At 29.1% G+C, this 20,147-nt stretch overlaps 3 protein-coding genes across 3 annotated transcripts; 2 read left to right on the top strand and 1 right to left on the bottom strand.

The window, feature by feature from the left end:
- Positions 1 to 759: 759 nt before the first annotated feature.
- On the top strand, positions 760 to 1,167 carry LOC113849919 (14 kDa proline-rich protein DC2.15-like). The gene has a single exon (XM_027480169.1). It carries the CDS (start codon positions 760 to 762, stop codon positions 1,165 to 1,167), a length of 408 nt encoding a protein of 135 aa, XP_027335970.1.
- Positions 1,168 to 9,724: 8,557 nt separating this feature from the next.
- Positions 9,725 to 10,288, top strand: LOC113851153 (36.4 kDa proline-rich protein-like). Its single transcript, XM_027481631.1, has one exon. It carries the CDS (start codon positions 9,725 to 9,727, stop codon positions 10,286 to 10,288), a length of 564 nt encoding a protein of 187 aa, XP_027337432.1.
- Positions 10,289 to 17,132: 6,844 nt separating this feature from the next.
- On the bottom strand, positions 17,133 to 17,528 carry LOC113849530 (14 kDa proline-rich protein DC2.15-like). The gene has a single exon (XM_027479493.1). It carries the CDS (start codon positions 17,526 to 17,528, stop codon positions 17,133 to 17,135), a length of 396 nt encoding a protein of 131 aa, XP_027335294.1.
- Positions 17,529 to 20,147: the final 2,619 nt, after the last annotated feature.

Here is a 20,147-nt window from a genome sequence, read left to right as displayed (position 1 = left end):
ATGATCAGCACATTATCTTCGGACTTCAGCTGCATTATTATTCACATTTGACCTTATAAGCTTTCAAATGAACAGCAACATCCCCGGCCTTCTTGTTTTTAACTGAACTTAGGGAATGTTTTACATGAACATGGCTCGACGGCTGACAAGTGTATGTATATAGTCTTGTCGTGATTCTTGAATGAGATAAAAAGGTGTAGTACAGACTAAGCGTGAATTAGATGTATATTGTAATTTCTTAACAAATTATATTCGACAACAGGAGTTGAGTTGTAATAGACAAATACAGAGTAATAAGAACAGTCTTAAGCCTTGTCGTCATAATTCATTTTTCAACAATCGATGAAAAATGACAAAACCCCGCAATATCTTATTCTTTATTTCGTTTGAAATTAAGCGAAATATTGAGAATTTCAGAACAAACATATGCGCGAAATGATTTAATCAAGTTGACAACCAAACAAGCTCCAAAATGCATACATATGGTTCCAAACTTGTATATTTAATATAACATATTCCTTCTTGCATGCTGACCCGTTGCCAGCTTGTCCTCGTTATCAAATTTCCATCCAATGGGCTCACTCACTCACTCACATGGGCCTCCAAATGAACCCAATTATTTTAAACCTAAAAACACGAAATCACTGTCCAATCCTCCCTATAAAACCCCCTCTCATCCCACTCCAACTCCATCCCAAGCTCACACACCAAAACCTGAGTAAGAAGAGTAGTGTTCTAAGAAGTCAGCAACTTTCTGAAATGGCTTCAAAGGCTGGTATTCTTCTTGCTCTCAACCTACTCTTCTTCACTGTGGTTAGCTCCTCATATGTTCCAACTACTCCATGCCCTCCACAACCCCCAAAAGGACACAAACACCTACCTGCCCCATACACACCTTACCCAAAGCAACCCGGTTGCCCTAAGGACGCCATTAAGTTCGGTGTGTGTGCTAATGTGTTGAATTTGGTGAACGTGAAACTTGGCGACCCAGCAGTGACCCCGTGTTGCTCTCTCCTTGGCAACCTGGTTGACCTTGAAGCTGCTGTGTGCCTTTGCACTGCTCTCAAAGCCAATGTGTTGGGCATCAACCTCGACATTCCTTTAAGCTTGAGCTTGCTACTCAACGTTTGTCAAATGGAGGTTCCTGAGCATTACAAGTGCGCTTAAATAATAAGCACTTTCATATAAGTAGTTTCCGCTAGTTGAGTTTGTCTTAATGTTCCATTTCGCTATATTCGTTATTCATCATTCCGCGTACTTTGTACTTTGGTTTTATCTCTAGCGCGTGCATTTTACCAACGAACATTTCGTTCGTACTTATTTGGTTATTATTATTGTTGTTGTGTGATGGTTGAAACTTGAAGACTCCTTGGCCTTCCAAGTCAGCGTCACCAATCCTTTGTATTCCATCTTAAGTGAAATTTCCAATAATAAAAATTCTACCATTTAAGTTAAGATTCATGTTTTTTTTTCCTCGTGTTTCCTTTCTTAATTTTTATTTGAGAATTGAAGCCACTTTTGAACTGATATATATGCATCGGCTGAAGAACTCTCTATAATAAGAGGCATAGGTTGTTGAGTATAAAATTAATTTTCAAGTCCTTAATTTTTTTCCTTTTAAAAATCGAATCCATAGAAAGATTGAAATGGAAGCTTTCCAAAAATTCTTTAGCATAAAGAGAGAGATAACAAGAGTACAAAAAGAAAAGAACAAAGAAGATTTTCACTTTCACATGAAATTATTGTGACATAAGTGATATGATCGAGTTCCGTGTCCATATTCATTGAAGCTAAATGGAACTATGATTTGTCACTTAAGTTGGTAAAATAGGCTTTTAAAAAAAAAACACACAGATTACAATTTCTTTTTGTTGGATGAAAAATATTATTTGTAAGATGAATAAGTTTAATAATTAGAAACATCGTGAAGGATACATGTATATATGCTATCTATAGGTGTTTGAATGTGATTGACAGTCTCTCGATGATTATTTAATTTACGTTTTGGAACTTTGTTTCTCCAATTGTCATTTGTCAATGCCCTTTGACCTGTCAGGTATAGTACATGTTCATCAACGACCATGGTATAGTAAAAATGTTCATTACAATTCAGCGATCCGAATTTATGTGTTATTCCAATATGTACTGTTGGGCAGTAAATACTATTATGTTACGGACGTGTATTTTGGAGGTATCTGTTTCAATCCATTGAAAACGAGCGCGGTAAGGAATAGATGCACTTTGACCATGTCATAGGGATCAAATAAGGAAAAACTGAAATATTTATTAATAGCGATACTTCTTAAAGAGATATAAAAATCAAGCAATCTCATGGTTGATCAGAGAGAGGAAGAAAGAAAAGAAAATAAACTAATGTTTCACTAGGTGTTCAGATCGATTGATCAGGCTCCTTTTGGAAACTAGTCGATATCGATTTTGCACCAATATAAAAAAATTATAACTGTTTAAGTGGTACAAATTAACTTGCAAATATTGATTTTTGTTGAAAACTTTATTTGTTCGATTAATTAAAAACCAAACTGATACTTTATCTATCTTTTAATCCAATTTGATCGAGTACTTCAGATTAAGTTTGATTCTGTCTTTTAAGCAAAACAATAACAACAAAAAAGTTTCACAGATATCTTAAGAAGTTGTTAGTATTACTCCAATAATTCTGTTCTCTCCGAATTAATTTTGTTTTATATCACAAAAAATTGCTTTGAAAAGTGTGTATATAAAATGAGTTTAATTTAAATATACCAATAGTGTAAATATTTTTTTATACTATTATCTTGTTGTAAATTATTATATAAGTAAAAATTATTGAATTTTATAATAATTAATATAAAAATGATATTTAAATATATTTTAATTAATTGATAGTATATACAAATTTTATATTTACAGTATTAAAATTAAATTCATATAAAATTTACTCACCTATTGCGCAAATTTAAATAATTAAGATATTTATAAATATGTTAAAATTTGATATTTATCTATATTTTAAAAATATAATACTTGTTAAAATGAAGTAATACAATAAAATATTTCTTAATTTTATTTTTATATGAAGTTTTATAAATTTGATCTATATTTAATAAGAAATTTCAAACTAATAATTGAGTTAGTCAATTTAATATTTTATAAAAACTTATTAAGTTGTGTAAGTGTTAAGTTTAACATCTCATATCAAATTATTAAATATTTATTCACGTTTTTCTTGTGCTACTTAGATTTAATCTTAACTAAATTTGTATATCATTGAATATTTATTTCTTCGTTAAGAATTAACATGATTCTAAAATAAGGAATAAGTATAATCCGTTCTAACATGTCTCGATGCATCTTAGAAAAACCCTTAATTCCTATCAGGACCTCGTTGCTTTAGAATGTTTTTTTATAAGCAAAATATAAATTATTCATGAGAGCATAAGAAAGGCTTAAACCCTTATATCAATTACCTTGCCCCGTCATATTAATCAATACAAACCAATGATCAAATATCCAGTCTATAAAAGAAAAAGATAATTATCCGGTTCAGAGACTTAATTATCCCAGTCCAAGCTCTAATTTTGCTCAATTTTAGCACTTTTCCATCGTCTAAAACATCATTACTAAAAGCAACACTTTTTATATAATTAAATTATTGCAAACCATATCACGAACCAATCTTCCTTGACCTTTCTTCCAACCAGGAACCAGCATGTTGTAGAAAATTGTAGCTTACCGTCCCCCAGTAGTACAGTACTCAGACCAAGCCAAGCAAAACAATTAATCCAAATTGTGTAAGAAAACCTGCATTTCTGAACATGAGAAGTTGTTTCGTCCTCTTTACTACAAAAAACGCATCCAATGTGGTTATCTTGCAATATTCCTTTTCCCAATAAATTTGTTATAGTTTGTATCCTATTAAGCAAACTCCAACAACAAGCTATAAATTTCAAAGGAAGTCTAGGATTTCTTGAGTAAGGACCCGTTTACATTAGTTAAAAACATGCTTTATACTTCCTTTCGGTTGTTTTTATTTGTTTCAATTTATTATATCAGTATTTTAGTTAATAAGTAGTTGAGAATATTTTAGTTTGTCATCTAAATTTATTAAAATCTTGGTTACATAGTTAGTTTATATTTTATTTGAATTATTATAAATATACCGTTATTATTAAATAAAGATGAATTCAATTTTTACTCATTTTCCTTTAATTTTATGTATTCTTCTTTTTTTTTTGGTCATAAAAACTAATAAAATGGTATTAAAAGTTGTCTTCTTACATATTTGTGAAAATAGACGTTAAATCAAATTTCTCACAAGTTAATCTCATCTTTGAATCTTTGATGGAGAAAATTATAATCTTTATGTTATCAAAATAGATTATTCAAAGATTATGAATCTTTGAGAAATTATTGAAGATTACAAAATTTTTTTACTATCACAATCTTACCATGACTCAAATAAAAAGTCATAGAAGTAGAAAATACAAAAGACCAATGCAATAAAAGTATGCTCAAATAGGCTACTTAGCGTAACTAATAAGGTAAGATTACTAGCTATTAAGTTTTTTAATTCTAGAATTTTAGAAAAAATTTTATATAAATACCTAAAGACTTAAAGTCACAATCACTACATTAGAGAATTTTAAGCACTTGTGCAAAATCACACAGTTAGAATTCTAAAATATTTTATAAGCACAAGAACAAAAGCATATGATAATACAAGAAAGTGCTATTGAGAAAGCCTTACATGTACGTTTTATAAAAGTGTAAGATACAACAAGAAGAAATCTTATACTACATGTTATCATTGTGGAAGAAATGATAATCCTCTTTTCAAGTGTTGAAAAAAGCCTAATGCATAATGCAATAAATGCAACCAAATAGAATATGAAAATGTTATATGCAAGAATAAAAACTAATACCAATATGAAGAGGATAAAATTGTTGATCAAGAGGAAGATGATCATTTGTTTGTTGCTATTTGCTTTTTAGACTTTAAACCAAATAAAAGTTGATTAATTGATAATGACTATAATAACTATGTAACCAACAATAAGGAACTCTTTATAGATTTGATGTCAACTAATATCATTAAAGTTAAAATAGATAGTGATTATTCTATTTTAGTCATAGGAAAGTAAACAATTGTAATATCAAGTTATTAAAGCACAAAATTATTTGTCTAAGTGTTGATTAATTAATTGAAAGAGGATTCAAAGTTAATTTTAAAGACAAATATTTTTTGATTAAATATAAAGTTTGACAAGATATTTTTAAAGTAAAAATGAAAAAAAATTACTTTAAATATATTAGAAGAGAAGCAAACAGCTTTTTTATGCAAAAAAAAATATTATAACAATTCATTATAATGTTGAAAGTAAATTTTTTCATTTTATACATTATATAAATGAAAGACATCTCAAAGTTATAAAAAGGGTGGTTAAATATTTAAAGGCACTTGTAACTCAAACATCAATTTTAAAAAGAACAAAAAATTTAAATTAATTAATTTCTCTAAAAAAAACTAATTATTTTGAATCGAGTTTTGTAATAAAAGAAAATTTTATTAATTTTAATTTAAAAAAAGAAAATACAAAATTTTTGTTGATAACAAATATATTTTTTATTAACAAATTTAAATGGTAAAAAATAGAGTTTGAAGTTTAAAAAGTAAAAAAAAATATTAATAATATATTTTTATAATTTCTTTTTATTATTTTTTATTATTTTAGTTTATTATATCAATATTTTAGTCAATAAATAGATAGAAATAATTTAATTTATTTTTAAATTTATTAAAATCTTAATTATAATTAAGCTTTATTTTATTTAAATTATTATAAATATAATATCTTTATTGAATGAATAATTCATTCTATATTTATTCTTCTCACAATTTTTTAATTTTTTTTCATTATTTTTTATCTTTTCCCCGTAAAAAATAACAACATCATAAAAAATATCCCGTGCCAGCCCATATGATGTTTTGATAAGAATATGCACAATTTTATTTTATTTTTTATAGATAAAACAAATCTTATTAAAAAGAGTTCAAGGAGAACTCAAAACTCATATACACAAAAAATTACTTACTCAGAGAAATAAAAAGTAAAAATATACTTATACAAAATTAAGACAGATGCAATTTCGTGGGTTCAAATACCAATAAGCTAACATAATAGCTTCTCCCTTACTAACAAGTGATAACCATTTCCAGGATCTCAGAATAATAGAATCTAGGACTTTCCTCTCATCCAAAACACCATTGAAAAATATAATTCTATTTCTATGTAACCACAAAGACCACACTGTACTTACCCAAATAATTAATAAGAATATGCACAATTTTACATAAGAGGAATTGAATTAATGAGATTCATAAAGCTTTCCATACTTCCCTTTTCCCACTAAAGTTTTTCACTCCTCCAACTCAACTTCCAATTCTAAACTTCATCTTTCTATTCCCTTATACCTCGCTAATTTTGCTTCCTTGACGTTTATCTCCCACCAAAATCCACTCGAGAAATTAACATTCCCTCCTTCTCCAAAATCTCTCGATTTTTGGTCAAACCATACAATCCCCTTAACATTCCCATGTTTAGAAATAATGATCTTACACGACAGACGCCCTCCATCGCCACTTTCTTAACAAAGTGAAGTCAAACAATTCAGCATTTGTAATTCCTAATCCAACACACAATCTCATCAAACCTAGGATAATTTTTCCCCCTTTTCACACCCACCCCATAAACATTTCCTTTGTATCCTCCTGATATATCTAGCAACAGATTTTTAAATTTTAAAGAATCACAACAATGAAAAGAGTAAAGGGGAGAGTGTTGAATTAATAAGGCAATGCGATCCCTACTTTAAAATTAAATTACAATTCAGATAACTCCAATTATTATATATCGTTTGCATTGAATTTTTACTGTTTAATCAGTGTAATATAGAATGATATTCATGATTTATTATTACTTTAAATAATATTAACTTCTGCATGAGTAACTCACATAATAATAATAAATAAAATGATTAAATTATTGTGAGATTGAGAGATTACTTCATATTCCAAGTCCGTAGAAATCAATGCGTGTTCTAAAAATTTTCTATTTTGTATTTTAGACACACTGCAATAATCTAAGCATACCAATTTTAAATAAAAGGCGAAAATCTTATCAAAATATTAATTTTTTGAATATAGTTAAAAAATTTATTAAAAAATTAAGAAATAAATAAATTTAATTTTAAAAAAAATGAAACACAATTATATTTAACTAAATGCTACGGATTTAAGTACCCTTATCCTCAGTTAATAATTATTTTTTCTGAAACAAATAGTCAGTTGAATTAACATTTTATTTTTTTAACAATAATGTTCTCTCTCATTTACTATTTAATATAAATATTAAAATACAAAGATACATTAACATAAATTAATTAACGTCTTTTCAAAATTTTAAATTATTTTATAGTGGATAACCATTTAAAAATAAAAATATTAATAATTGGTTTCCGAATGTGTTAGAATTCATCCTTAAAAAGTAGGCTTTTTTATTTAAATATTGTAAAATAAAAAAAAATTTATCAAAATAGTGTATTTTTCAAACAATTTCCTTGTCTGGGGTTGGGGCGCACACATATCGCCAAAATGACTGGCGAAACTTATTATTTTAATATTATAAAACAAGTTTCGCCAAACGAAAGGCGAAAGTTGAAGGTAATTTTGCCATTCACCCAGCGAAACATGAACAAGTAGACACATTAGAGACTCAGAATCCCATCTAAGAGAGCGGTTCATTAGGAACCGCTCTCTAATGTCTGAACCGCTCTCAGAAGTCAATCTTGGAGAGCGGTTCAAAAAGAACCGCTCTCAGAAGTTCTCATAAGAGAGCGATTCAAGAATAACCGCTCTCAGAAGTCCTCTAAGAGAGCGGTTCAAGAATAACCGCTCTTAGAATTCCATTTTAGAGAGCGGTTCAGATTGAACCGCTCTCACAATTGCGTATTAGATTGACGACGTCATTGTCGTCAACAAAACTGAGTGTAATATGTAAAAGCAAAAATGATGTAATTGTAAAGATGAAGGATGTGATGAAATATTAATGCGAATGTTATTTACGCCACATACATTAGTTGTGAAAAGTTTTAAACATACAACAGTTTTACATCTCATGGCTGGTCTGCCATGTGTGCATGATGATCATGAACCTCTGGAGTCAAGATGCATTGCCTCTGTCTATCTCGAGCTCCTCGATGTGGATTTCGCCGAATCAGTCCAACATCGGCAACAGCCCCAGACTCATCATTCAGATCAATCCCTAAATCCATCGGAGGCATGAAGGATGGTATAGGGCCAGCTTCCATGTATGAGGCACCTGGAGTCAAAAGAGATTGGTAATCATGAGGAGTTCTGATCTGAATGTATTACCACTTCTGAGAGCGGTTCATTTGGAACCGCTCTCTAAAATGGAATTCTAAGAGCAGTTAAATGGAACCGCTCTCTTAGAGGACTTCTGAGAGCGGTTCAGTTTGAACCGCTCTCTTAGATGGGATTCTGAGTCTCTCATGTGTCTACTTGTTTATGTTTCGCTTGGTGAATGACGAAATTACCTTCAACTTTCGCCCTTCGTTTGGCAAAACTTGTTTTATAATATTAAAATAATAAGTTTCGCCAGCCGTTTTGGCGATACGTGTGCGCCCCAACTCTAGACAAGAAAATTGTTTGAAAAATACATTATTTTGATAAATTGTTTTTTATTTTACAATATTTAAATAAAAAAGCCTAAAAAGTATGCTAGGTGTCATGACTACGAATTTGCATGGACAGCTTTCCATCCGCGTGTCACTGACTGCCAAGTTGTGATTACTCTTTTATTGGGATTAACAGCAATAATAAGATGTGGCCCATCAATTTTCGCTGTGGCGATTGATATTTGATGCACAACGCCAACACGTGGCATGGATTTAATTTGGAGATTTGCATAAGTTAATTAAGCGGTATGCTTAAGACATAATTACTTTAGTATGACACTAACAGCGTTTGGCTCAACAAGGATCTGTGCACTTGTTTTTAATTAGTTTGTTTTAGGAACAAATGAACTTCAAACAAGATAGATTGAATTGTTAACTAGCAACATCAAGTCAATTGCTATATAGATAACATTATTATAAAGAAAGTGTTAATTTGTCCTCGGTCCCAAAGTCTAATTTCCATCTTAATTATTTTTTATTTGTTTGTTAATAATGTGTTTCTTCCTCTAATTAACGTGTCTAGAAAAGGAACGAAGACAAGCACCTTTCACCGCAGAGGCGAATATTGCAGATTATGCAAAGAAAACAAAGAGGCATTGTTAATGGAAACCTGTGCAAACTGCACAGCGGTTTCCCAGCGGTTTCAGAACTCGAACTAGTTCACGGATCGTACTGAAACGAGTCACGGAGTCACTCTCGAAATCACAAAACCACAAACAATACTCCAAAAACTCTAATTACCTTTCTCTCTCTTTATCTCTGTCACATAGAAGAAGCCTTAGGGGATGGCTGTTCTAAGTACATGCTGCCATGTGTAATTTAACAGGTTCAAAATTTTATTCTATCTTTTCCAACGAAAGCTTAATTAAACTCGTACAACCAATATATAATACTGTGTGAGTGTGACTCTGGGAATATCAAACCCATACATAGAAAAGCAAAAAGAAGAATTTATAGACCCGAAGTCACCATGTCTTCAAAATCGAAAGCTAAAGCTTTAATATTCATCTTGAAACTATTAATGTTGAATGCTTTGCCGCCAATTCATGCATGTGGGCCCTGCACTCACCCACGTCCACCATACCACAGGCCAAGTCATCCCAAAAAACCGCCGCATCACGGCGGAGGCCGGCCAAAAGTCTCCCCTCCTATGCCGCCGGTGATCGTGCCACCGATCATAGTCAATCCTCCATTGCTACCCCCGCCGGTGACATACCCTCCACCAACCTCCCCGTACCCGCCGCCACACGGTGGTGGTCCTCCTCCTCAACGAACTTGTCCAATCGATGCCTTAAAGTTAGGGCTTTGTTTGGATGTGCTTGGAGGATTGGTGCATGTGGGAATAGGGAACCCGCTTGAGAACGTGTGTTGTCCCGTGATTCAAGGGTTGCTTGATCTTGAAGCAGCGATTTGTCTTTGCACCGTTATTAGGGCTAAACTTCTTAATCTCAATGTCTTCATTCCTCTTGCACTTCAAGTCTTGATAACTTGCGGGAAGACTCCTCCACCTGGTTTTGTTTGTCCACCTCTCTAATATTGAAGCACTTCACAGTCTATACTTAAAATTATAGACGCGTTAGTTACTACTGATGATGAGTTTTTCTCTTCCATTAGGGTTTCAGGGTTGTTGTTGTGACTCTCATTTCGTACATGTTTCTGGCTTTTAGACTTTGATAATAGTGCGCCTGGATTAACTGTGATGTTTTTCCTTTACGAGTTAATTTGAGGGTTCTAGTTTCTTTGCTACAAATTAATGTCCGTTTAGTTTGTAATTCACGCACTTCTTTGCCCTACTCTATCATCTTCTTCTATCTGTCTCTCTTTTAAGAAAACACATATACATGTTTCAATTGGGAGTTCATGACCTCTGCAAGAGTTTGTAAGCGTTTTTATTCAGATTTTTTTTTCTTTACTTTTATTTCGTGAGATATATTTAAAGATTTAATAAAATAAAATAAAAACAGTATTCATATTATTGTTGTTTTATTTATGATTTATGAATAGCTAAATAATGGTAAGACTCGTTTAATATCTAACGTCATATTACTTATTATATTTACTATTTCTTTCTTTTCAATTTTTTTCCTAGATGTGGATACTTCACATATAGACACTTTAGTGGATGTGAACAAAACATTTTTCCTTCGTTTTCCTATTGTGTGCATGCATACATTATGCATTGTCAGAAAAGATTCACGAGGACGAGGCCACCAAGGCCAATTGGGACCATAGCTAAATTCTAATAATCACGTACACATGCTAGACTGGAGAATCAATCCAAGCCATGTTATTGTGATTTGCGAACCTTGCCCTCTGAATATGGGTGCTGTACCAAACACCTTGTGTAAGGGTTTTCTGGGAGAAACTGTGTTCTCACAGACATAGCAAATTCGGAAAATTAAAAATTGTTGCTAGTACGGAGAGATTCGTGAATTTTACTTATTTTTCTGCCTCTCTCTTTTACAAAGTAGAGTAATTTGTTTTCTTCCTTGACTAAACATGGAAAGATTCCTTCGTTTTTAACAGAAATATTAGTCTAGACACATTCTATAGATTATTTGAAGCTCTTAAAATATATCTGACCACTAAACCCTCTACAACTAACTATCTTCTTCATTCTTTCCATCTTCTTGTCTTTTTTCTAAGTTAATATGATTTTTCAATCATTTTAAAGATATTGGTATTGTGTGAACATTTGAAGCCGAAGACGAGGCCATTTTGAATGCATTGCTGTTCTGTTCTGAAATATATATTAAAGATTTTGTTATTGCCTTGCTGTAATGCGTCATGGAAATTCTTAAATATGTTGAAAGAAATACGTCACTCATTTTTTTACTATATATTTTTATTAACTTAAATATATTAATAACCATAAATTAAGTGAATCTTAATTTAACGAGTCTCATAATTTTGTACTTTATCTAAAAAAACTTCAATTAATATTAAAAATGTTTTAAAGAAAAGTGCATTTAACACTTTCAATTGGTTTTCTGAAAGTTCATAGCTATTTGGTGGTTGCCCATATTTTCAGATAAAAGAATTTGTTTTGCTGATACGTTGGCTAAAGTAGGGTGTAACCGGAATTTTGATTTGTGGGCTTCTCCATCGATTGTTGAATATGCTGGTTATGTACCTGCTTGAGAGGTTTCATCTCAAGGTTTTAATTCTTATAATATGGTCTTTTATTTTAAAAATATATAAGCTTTTTTTTTTTAACATATTCGATCTAATGTCCAAATCAAAGGAGCAAAAATTTGAAATAAGTCGCTATCATGGCCCCAGAATGTAAACTAAAGTAGGAAAAGTCGAAAACATCTCATCGACATAAAACCCAGCTTAACATAGCCTACCTCATAGTTCTCAATCCTCAATGATTAGCACGACCACCTTTCTCAATGGTGATAACAATCTCTATTCTCTATTGCCTGGTTCTTAATGACAATAATCCCTGATATTTTTTTCTTTGTGCTAGAATCATCAACCTTGAACTTTACTATTAATTGAAGATATTCGCTTTTTCATTGTTTTTAGTGATCAACTCTCAAATCAGTTCTGACGATTCCGCATTAATGTAATTATTTTCAACTCTGAAAAAATAGAATGGAGTTCAGGCTGAGCCGAGGCTTCTGTAAGCAAAAGTATAACAAAAATCATTACACATATTTAATTTTACTATTATAATATTACAACACAACTAATATTAGTTTGGACCAGTTCAAAGTACACAATAAATTACTTGATTGTATTTTTACATTACAATTTTTTTTTTTTTACAAATTGATAATAACAAACTCTGACGTGAGGAAAAGAGACATAGATAACTAATGAATGTTTTATTTCGGGGTATTTTTATGTAAATAAAATAAAAAATTAAATATTACATATATATCTTAAATAATAAAAAATATTATATTTTAAATTATATAAAAGTCAATTACAACCAACTTTGCTTCGAGCATAGTATATAGTACAAAAATTGGTTATAATCAACTTTTTTTCAATTTTTAAAATTTTTCATGCACATAAGTTAATTATAATTATTATTTTTTAATTTTTAAAATTTTTTTACATAAAAATTTATTATAATTCACTTTCCTTCAATTTTTAGAAAGCTCTTATACAAAAGTTGATTATAATATATTTCAATATATTTTGACGCATTCTAAAAATGACTTATAACTAATTTTTATTATGTGATTGTGTAAGAATTTTAATTATTATAATATGATGATCCAAGATTTTTAATTATTATGTACTTTAGATATTTAATGTTATGTACTTGAGCTTAACATGTGTTGAAAGATGAAGTATAATTAAAAAAATCAAATTTTTCTTACAATAGTGGTGACATAAATTTATGAATACATCTTAACATATTCATCATGTTAAATGCACTACTAAATTTCACAATATTATTCTTACAACAAAATATAATTAATTAAATATATTTGTTAAAAAATAGAGCATGTAGACATGTCTATCAGGCGTAACCTTTACTTATATATAATTTACAATATTTTTTTTAATTCAGATTAATCTCATCTATTTTATTGTAAATCTTTGTGAAAATCAAACGATCTAAGAGAGTTTGCTTAAGTATAAAATTTGACCATATAGAAAGCCAGGTGTATGGTGGCCAAATGTCTTTATTAGAAATAAAAGAGAATTCATTTTTATACACATTAAACAATAAATTCTATGGTCTAAACTTTATCAACAAAAGAAGTCTATTTTCGTTGAGCGTTAGAAAGCATAATGAGTGCATGATGACATAAATAGTGTAATTTTTTTATTCCCTATAGTCACATAATTGTATGCACTTTGAATTTTTATTGACCATAACTTCCTAAAGTATCACGGATCACTTGTGATACTCATGCTGCCAAAGTATACATTGTGCTCTTCAATAAGTAATTTTTAAAATGCATCAGTACACGGAATATATTATAATTGACTTCTATTTGTATAAAAATCTATTACATCAACTTTTGTGTAAGAATTTTTTAAAAGTTGAAGGAAAGTTAATTATAATTAATTTCTATGCAAGAGTTTTTACAAATTTAAAAAAAATTAATTATAATCAACGTTTAGATAATTTAAAACCTGACATTTTTATTAAATTTTTTAACTCAAGACATATACATAATATCTAATTTTTTATTTTATTTACGTAAAATAACATATATTTTGAATAACACAGTACTCAAGACCTAGGCATGTATGATACCGATCAATGGCGAGGTCTTGTTATGTAACATATAGATGTTTCCAAATTAATATATTTGCCGACTTAATGGCCAGAAGGGCACCCTGAGTGATGTTTCCTAATTAATATATTAATATATTTATTTAATAATTATTTAATTCATTTATGTATTATCAATTCATATAATAATGAAATAAAAAATTAATAAAAATGTTCAATTTAATCACCATTTGTTATTAGTATGTATAATAAATAATCTAATTTTTGTAATTTGTTAAATTATATAGTTAAAAGTCTATTAATCAGATATAAGTCTTTAAAGAATGGATTCTATATATACTCTATAGTGTATGATGTAAGAAGGTATGTAAATATGAAATTTTATAAATTTGAAAAGATATTGTATATTTTTTTAAATTGACGATTGTAATTTATATATTATCTTAAAAATTAAAATATATTTACATATTTTTAAATTAAACTAATAACTCTATCATCTATAATATAAAATTAAAGATAATAATTATTTCACAAGTAAAAGAATATAGTATATCCTTTTGATTTAAAAAACACCCTAAAAATTACCCTTACTCTAAAACTTTACACTCAATTACTATTGAATGTTAGGCTGTGTTGTTTTTCATTTTTATTGATATATATATATATATATATATATATATATATATATATATATATATATATATATATATATAAGGAAAAATTAGCTTTCTGTTCGTCTGACATTCTGAAGGCTATTTAATCTTTCCAGAATTCAGGAAAAAATTTCAGTGAACATTTTTTTAAATAATTAATTTGAGCCTTATTTATGGGCTTGATAGTATTATAAAACCTTTTAAAAGTCTTTTTTTTTAATAACAAGAAAGAATATGAGGATGAGAGAGAAATTAAAAAATTAAATTGAAGTTAAAAGTTGAAGAAATTTTTTTGAATTTTTTGTTTTTATACTTTTTTCTCGCTCAACTCTCTTTCTATTTTGTCTTCTTTTTCTTTAAATTTCTAAGGTTTTTTTCTTTCTTATTTAACTTTTCTCTAACCAAACATAGGGAAACTAAGATACATTAAAAATTATTTAATTTAAAAAAAATTACTATATAAAAATGTTTGATACATAATTAATTTCTGTTAAATAAATAATAAAATATTCTATAATCAGTGTGCGGATGATATTAGGCTTTCTTTCCCCAGCTAGACGCAGCTCAATCTAGGTGGGGTGAAGTCAACCTTTAAACATCATCACCGTGTCCGAACTTTTACAGAAGTGCAAGAGCTTTTGTTTTTCACGTGATTGTCTCGTAAATTCTTTGGAGTTCTGTTGATCCAATATTGGCAAAGGGGTTTCAGTGGCGTGGAATCATTTGCTTTTGTATGAATGGAGTGCGAAATGAAAGGGAAAAGGAATGCTACTCATCCGACATTAATATTTTTCTTTAGTGAGAAGCGTTCTTTTCTCTTTAGCCCACATTGCATGTCACGGGACAAATAGTGCTTCGATTATCGAAAAGCTAGTTGCCATGCACTTCAATAAAAATCAATGTATCATATTGTCCACACAAGAAATCGACTATGCTAACCAGCCTGAATTCAGAATTAATTAATCTGCATGATAGGAAAATAATATAAATAAAAAATTATGAAAATCTTAAAAAATATTTTACATTTTTATTCAATAGAGCTAAAGCTTGTTTGGTTTATTGAGATTTAAAAAAAAAAATCTTTGAAACTTAAAAAACAGCAACTTTTAACTAAATTAATTCAAATATGCTTTTAATTAATCATCTAATTTAATCACAACAATTATAAATATTTTATATATTTAAAATAGCCTGTTATGAATTTAATTAAAAATTAAATTATAACAAAATATATATTCGATTCATACTTGGACAAGTTGGATGGCCCGAACCGACCTATTTGTAACAATAATGCAATAAAGTAGCTTATTTATGTATTTATCTCGTTGTGGGTTGAATAGGTAGTTTGATTTTTAATTCCTCGCATGTAAGTCCAAAGGAAAAACGACATAATAGATGCCATATGGTTTCAGCTATGCAATCATAAATTTGATAAATCATTATAAACTTCTCCGCCAGTAGTGAGCATAAGGCATGGTCTATCAAATTGAGGGTGAATTAATGATTCAACAATTAAATAATAATGCCATCAACTCTAGTGTTCCCCACAGATTCAACCAATACTTGATTAATTAGGAATATTTCATCTCGTTATATACACACACACACACAGAATATTATATAAGCTGTGAAAAATTGGTAAACTTTTAATACAATTTGTGCCTCAATTTACTTCACAAAGTTAAGAAAACTACTCGTTAAGATTTATGCACTAAAAAATTTAAATATGTTGAAGTCTCCATCAATCTTACTCAAAATGAGAAAATAAAGAGAAGCAAGGAATTAATGATAAAGTAATTAGAAGGGACAAAAATTAAATTAATTAATAAAACTCATTAAAATTGCTAAAAACACGGTTGCGCTGAGTAAAAGGGACCGAATCAACATGACGTATGCACGTACGCTCAATATCCAGCCTAGTAGTGCGCGTGTTTTGTTTATATAGTAGTTATGTAGGAATGAAAGGAAATATAAATGCTTTTACAAGTAGTGAGAATTATGGGACGTGTGAGGAGGTACAAGAAACTTGTTTGTTAGAATAAACACATTCGTAACAGCCTCTTAAACGCATGCGTTTGCTATCCCTTTTATTCAATCTTATCCTGAATTTGTTTTCCTCTTGTTGGCCATTGGACGGAAGTTAATTAGAAGGGTCAAGTCATTGTTAGTATACCTGATCAGCTTATCTCATTACCAAAAAGGCAAAAATAAATTAATTAAGATGGATTAATTTGAAATATAACAATTTCTCAATCAAATAAACAACACATTAGTTCATCATCTTTGGTTCCCTTGCAATATACATAAGTAAGCTAAGCATGGGGAACTTGTTTATTTATTGCAACACTCTGACCAGACAATTATAAAAACACTGAAAGGAAGGAATAACAAGAAGTTAACCATCCATGCACGTACAAGAATCACACGCTGATCAATAAAATAATGAAACAAAAAGCCACAATCAAACACGAAGCGAGAGTAGATACGATGATATGACGCGTTGTGTATAAGGCAGATGATTAGGCACATTGAAAGTCATGTGGGACTTGCCTTGAGCAAACATTGAGGAGCAAGCTGAGTGATATGGGAAGGTTAAGGTTAATGCCCAAAATGTTTGCTTTAAGGGCAGTGCAAAGGCACACTGCAGCTTCGAGGTCAGCAAGGCCTTCAAGGAGGGAACAACAAGGGGTCACTGGTGGTTGACCCAAAGTCACGTTCAGCAACCCGTTTAGCACATTGGCGCATACCCCTAGTTTGAGTGCATCACGAGGGCAAGTGCCACTTGATGAAGGGCAGGGATTTGGGTATGGACCAGGACATTTACAATTACTACCACAAGCCGAGACAAGTGCAAAGAAGAGAAGGTTGAGTGTGAGGAAAAGAGCAAGTGATGAGGAACAAGTTTTGGAAGCCATTTAGCTTAAACTGCTGTAGCTACCTAGCGCAAGGTTATATTACTAGTTACTACTAGCGAATGCTATTATTGCTATTAACTACTAGATCTTAAGAGAACTTGAGAAGAGTGATTATGAGGATGGGATTCATTTCCTGTGGATGCGTTGTGGTTCATATATAGTGCTTTGGCAGGACCAAGTGGCTTCACGAGTATATATATATATATATAAAATCACCAAGTATTTCTTGTACTGTATAAAAACGGTTATATATACGTAAAATATAAATATTTAAATTAAAACATTTAAGAAAATATTAATTCAACTAATAATAGAATATTTTATTAATAATAAAAGTAGAAACTAAATAAAAATATAAGTATTTAAAGCCTTTAATTTTCAAAAAATTTTAAAAAATAATTTAAGTGATAAAAATTATTTATCAGTGATTTATAAATATCTCATTACATTTAAGATTAATTAAATAAATTTAAACATTAATTAAAGTTTTAAAAATAAAAATTTCAATTATACTTTTGTATACGCTACTTTATTATTCAACAGCCTCTTATTAAATTAAAATATTTTATTTATAAATATAATTATGAGTTTAATAAAATAAGTTAGAATTTATTTTGATAAATTTACCATAATATTTATTAAAAAAAGTTAAATAAAATTTATGAGCAAGTCGTAAGTAATTATCACAAGATTAAAAAGACTGTTTCAAATGTCCATTAAATAGCTAATTAAAGAAAAAATGTTAATTTAAATTTACAAAATTACTCAAAAGATTGTAAAAAAACAAAATAAAACATATGATTGAGAGGAATTACCTGTAGATTTTATCTTTCTTTTAAAAGTAGATTAAACTTAACCATAATATTATAAACATTGTTAGTGTAATTTTTCAATCAATATTAATATTTGATTTTCATAATTATTGCTTTTATTGCGGTAATTAAAATAAAGAATAATTACTAAGCAGAAACATTAATTTTTATTAAAGAATAAAATTAATAAAGTCTTAGGTATAAAATAGTCCGATTTATTAAAAATTTAATTAAAATATGCCAATAATGTAGAAGTCTTTATTATTATGATTATTCAATTTAATCATGTATTGTTATATGAGTAAAAAGTATTAACTTTGTAATAATTAAGTTGAAATTAATATTATTTATTATATATTTAAATTAATTAACAGAATAAAATTATTATCTTAATAGTATATTAAAATTAAGATTTTAAAGTAAATAAATATTAAGCTAATGAAAGCAAGTGTGAACATGAGAATTTAAGCTGGCAGAGCCTTTAAATTGGGTTTGGAATGCTCGTGACTTCTGAGGTAAGTACTGCCATCTATCTGTGGGTCAAAAGCAATGTTTTGCACTCATTCAGTGACTCAATTCCCCTGTATCATCGTTGGAATCCCCGAAATTATCAAATGGAGACGCTAACTTTTAGCACGTGGAATAGCGGGTCCCCAGTATCACTTATTGTGGTTGGAAATTTACGACATCTTTTATCTCTAAACCCTGTCGCAGCCACTAATTTCGGTGGATTTAACCTTTTAAAAGAAAAAAATAACTTATAATAATTTATTACAACTTAAATTAATAAAATTTATAATTCATCTTATATGTATATTTTTTTTAAACATCAATATTTTATTAATAATTGAGAGTGAACGTGTTTATATTAATAAAATAATAATAATAAATAAATTATATAACTTATATAATGATTTCTGCTAGTTATATGAAAATTGAATATAGGTAACATAATGTTAAGGTAGGAGAATGAAATTATGTAGTACGGAAACTATTATGAGCATGCATGAAGTATTAAGTGTACATGCTTATGTTATTTAGCATATTGCATTTGTGGTCCAACTCAGATATCACATTGTGAGTAACTTAAAGGTATCAACGAAGTATTAAACCTTCTTACTGATCACCTAGTACAATTATTTATTCTCATATACCTATTAAATTAAGAAAAATATTTGATTAACTTTTTAATTTTGAGTTTAAACAATTAATAATAATAATAAGATTTTGTTAAAAAAGATTTATCACATTTTATAAATTTAGTATGACAAGTATATTTTTTAATAAAAAATATCGAAATTCTATAGCCCCTCCACTGACTGCTAAACTAAAGGAAAATGCGTACCTACCAAATCGTCGTATTATTAATTACCTCTATAACTTGTAGGTTTACAGCAACTTTTTTTTTTCTTCTATTACATGGGGCTAAAACCCTGTAAAAAAAATATACTAACCCACCGTTCTAAACAAAAATATTTCATAAATATTCTCACTGGGAAAAAAGCAAGTTTAGAAGAGAAAGAGAAAGAAGAAAAAAAAGACTCACGTTCGTTTAAAAAAGTTTTTTTAAATAAAAAAATAGAAAGAAACGTATTATTAACTTTCATTATTTTCTAAATGTATTTTACTCATGAAAAAATTAACTTATTTTTTTATTTTCTTAAATACATCATAAACCTAAATAATTTTACAAGATTATTAAACTCTTCAATTTTTCTTACTAAAGAATGAAATGGATAACAACTTTGTAAATCTCAAGAATAAGTTGAATGACTAATTTAGAGTCTATTGTATTATGTTTGGCAAA

Source organism: Abrus precatorius, unplaced genomic scaffold, assembly GCF_003935025.1.
Source record: "Abrus precatorius isolate BTA unplaced genomic scaffold, Abrus_2018 Scaffold9, whole genome shotgun sequence".
Lineage (NCBI taxonomy): Eukaryota > Viridiplantae > Streptophyta > Magnoliopsida > Fabales > Fabaceae > Abrus > Abrus precatorius.
The sequence above is the reverse complement of the archived record's forward strand: the minus strand, read 5'-3'. Positions and strand labels throughout refer to the sequence as shown.

Bases quoted from the DNA above. Each gene is read 5' to 3' on its own strand.
- LOC113849919 (XM_027480169.1), top strand. From the start codon at position 760: ATGGCTTCAAAGGCTGGTATTCTTCTTGCTCTCAACCTACTCTTCTTC.
- LOC113851153 (XM_027481631.1), top strand. From the start codon at position 9,725: ATGTCTTCAAAATCGAAAGCTAAAGCTTTAATATTCATCTTGAAACTA.
- LOC113849530 (XM_027479493.1), bottom strand. From the start codon at position 17,528: ATGGCTTCCAAAACTTGTTCCTCATCACTTGCTCTTTTCCTCACACTC.